Below are 2,370 nucleotides of genomic sequence, written 5' to 3'. Positions count from 1 at the left end.
TCGGCGGCTCAAATGTGACTTTTGGAAGGCTTTGCGCTGAAAGAAGCTTGTTGACGCTGTGCCTTTGGGCTCTTGCAGAATCTCACCAACGAGGAGCAGGTGGTCGTGATTCACGCCAGGACCCTTCTCACCCTAGCCGAGAAGGTAACGCGCACGTCCACGCACGCTCTCGCATTCTGCTTATGTGACAGCAGCCTTTCCTCAGTGGTTAGAATACATCAAAGTGACCAAGTCAGCACTTCAACAGAAGATGTTGGACATTGAAAGTGAGAAGGTAGACAGACACGCGACATCAGCCAAGGGGAACTCCGGCAATGTGCCCCAACAATTCTGACCTTGAGCTGTGCTAGGATATGTTCTGCAAGCAGAAGGGCTACCTGGATGAAGAGTTAGACTTCAGGAAGTGTTCCATGGACCAGGCTCATAAGGTAAGCCGCCCTCAAATCTCCCGCCGGACCACTGATGGACGAGGATTGCGGCCCAGAGGATCCTGGAGCTGGAGGCCATGTTGTACGAGGCGCTACCGCAGCGGGACTGCCCCGCCACGGACGGCGAAAAAGCCAGCCACGCTGGCGTGAATGACGTGCTGACGGCGGATCAGAGAGAAGAGCTTAGGAGCGCCGTGGACCAATGGAAGCGAGCCCTGATGTGCGAGTTGAGGGAGCGCGACGCTTGCATCCTCCAAGAGAGAATGGATCTGCTGCACAGCGCGCAACAGGTAAGGGCCCAAAGCCAGCCCGGCACTTACTTGCACGCTTACTGGCTTTTGAATGCCACTTTCCATTTGTCCGTCCTAGAGGAACAAAGAGCTGAAAGAATTCATCGAAGCTCAGAAGAGACAAATCAAACAATTGGAGGAGAAGTTTCTGTTTCTCTTTCTATTCTTCTCCTTGGCCTTCATTCTGTGGCCCTAACACCAGCTGGTGAGTGAGCTCCAGCGGCACCGCACTCGACACCTCCGATACACTGCCAGCCGGTCTCAGACGTTGGCAGACGCTCCGATGCCAACGTATACCCCCCGCCACGGTGACAGAGGCACCGCGTCACACCGGCGCTCATCCAATCAGAAGGCAGGAAAAGCAAATTCACATGCAGGGCACTTTTGAACCAGAAGAGAGCGCCACAAAAAACGGTTGTTGCCCCAAACGCGCACTAAAAAGGGTCAGAATAACAAGAGTCCCACTGGCCAGCCGGGGCCACCCGTCCAGCTGTTTCTTCAGGGGGGAAAAAAATTGGAGTCACCGGTGAGTACATTTTGCATTTAGCTCTGCTTTTCTGCTTCTGTCTTCAAGTGTGTGGCATCCTGCGATCAAAGAGTCAGCCAACCCCAAAGCGGTTGACCTCAACGTCCCACCACCATGCCTACCAGAGCAGGTGACGTGATGCTTTGGACATCCTTCCGTCTCAGATGCCCAAAAGTACTCTTTGCCACATCTGCGGCAATACGGTGTCTTTTCAAAGGTGCAAATAAATCCAGCGTGGGCGGAACACGCACGTCTTCGGTTTTTCCCGCTTTGTTTGTGTGACAGCTGTTGTGAAAATTTTATACAAATAAAGTTGTATAGTACAGGTTTGGCCAAGCCGCAACTCCCGAACCGCATGCGGCTCTTTTATGTTCATATCAACATTTGTGTGTGTGTGTGTGTGTGTGTGGGGGGGGGGGGTTGTGCGTGTTGGCTTCACTTGAGTTCAATTTGGTATTTTGGTCAAAAGCGCATGTGGTGAAATTCCACAAAGTAGGATGGGCAAACACATTTCTTTAAACTATGAGTGTCAATTGGGCTCTCGAAATGGCAGGGAAAAGATGCACAGCAAAACAAAAATACGTAGATGAACACAGGACGTTTTAATCAGAGTGGGAACGTTTCTATTTTTTGTTGAACGTGATGGCAAACCATTCTGCCTGATATGTCAGACCTCAGCGCATTTCAAAGATTCAAATCTTCAGCGCCATGCACTTCAGCTCACTCCATGCTAACATTGATCAGGCGTCGAACCCGCATCATCATGCTTAAGAGGTGGCCATGCTAACCAGTGCGCCATTATGTCAACGCATAATAACTAAGTCTACTGGTCAAAACAGCGGTTACTATATGACGTCGCTACGTCGTGGTCACGTGACGCAGACAAGACGTCAATGGACGTGGGCAGAGTTAACTTGTTTAAAAGGGAGTAGGCAGAAGAAATATTTAATTTATTTAAATCTATTTTGAGTGCACACCATTATGCCAATGCATAACAACTGTAAATCTACTAAACAAAACAGCGGTTGCTATATGACATCTGCCACGTCGTGGTCACGTGACATACGTGACGTCGATGGGCGTAACTTTCGCCGGAATTCAAATCCGCGGGGAGAGTTAACTTGTT

The 2,370-nt window shown here is 50.3% G+C and overlaps 1 protein-coding gene across 1 annotated transcript; it reads left to right on the top strand.

Moving 5' to 3' along the window:
- Positions 1 to 209: 209 nt before the first annotated feature.
- Positions 210 to 722, top strand: LOC148378585 (janus kinase and microtubule-interacting protein 3-like). Its single transcript, XM_088367775.1, has 4 exons — positions 210 to 274; positions 351 to 428; positions 485 to 665; positions 709 to 722. Exons 1-4 carry the CDS (start codon positions 251 to 253, stop codon positions 720 to 722), a joined length of 297 nt encoding a protein of 98 aa, XP_088223901.1. The 5' UTR covers positions 210 to 250.
- The last annotated feature ends 1,648 nt before the right edge of the window (positions 723 to 2,370 follow it).

This window comes from Syngnathus floridae, unplaced genomic scaffold (assembly GCF_059516105.1).
Source record: "Syngnathus floridae isolate MCC-2025c unplaced genomic scaffold, RoL_Sflo_1.0 HiC_scaffold_35, whole genome shotgun sequence".
Taxonomy (NCBI): domain Eukaryota; kingdom Metazoa; phylum Chordata; class Actinopteri; order Syngnathiformes; family Syngnathidae; genus Syngnathus; species Syngnathus floridae.
This window is presented reverse-complemented; position numbering and strand designations above follow the sequence as displayed.

Coding starts and splice junctions, on each gene's coding strand:
- LOC148378585 (XM_088367775.1), top strand. CDS start 251: ATGTTGGACATTGAAAGTGAGAAG. Junction 275..350: donor TGGACATTGAAAGTGAGAAG/GTAGACAGACAC, acceptor GAGCTGTGCTAG/GATATGTTCTGCAAGCAGAA. Junction 429..484: donor CCATGGACCAGGCTCATAAG/GTAAGCCGCCCT, acceptor ATTGCGGCCCAG/AGGATCCTGGAGCTGGAGGC.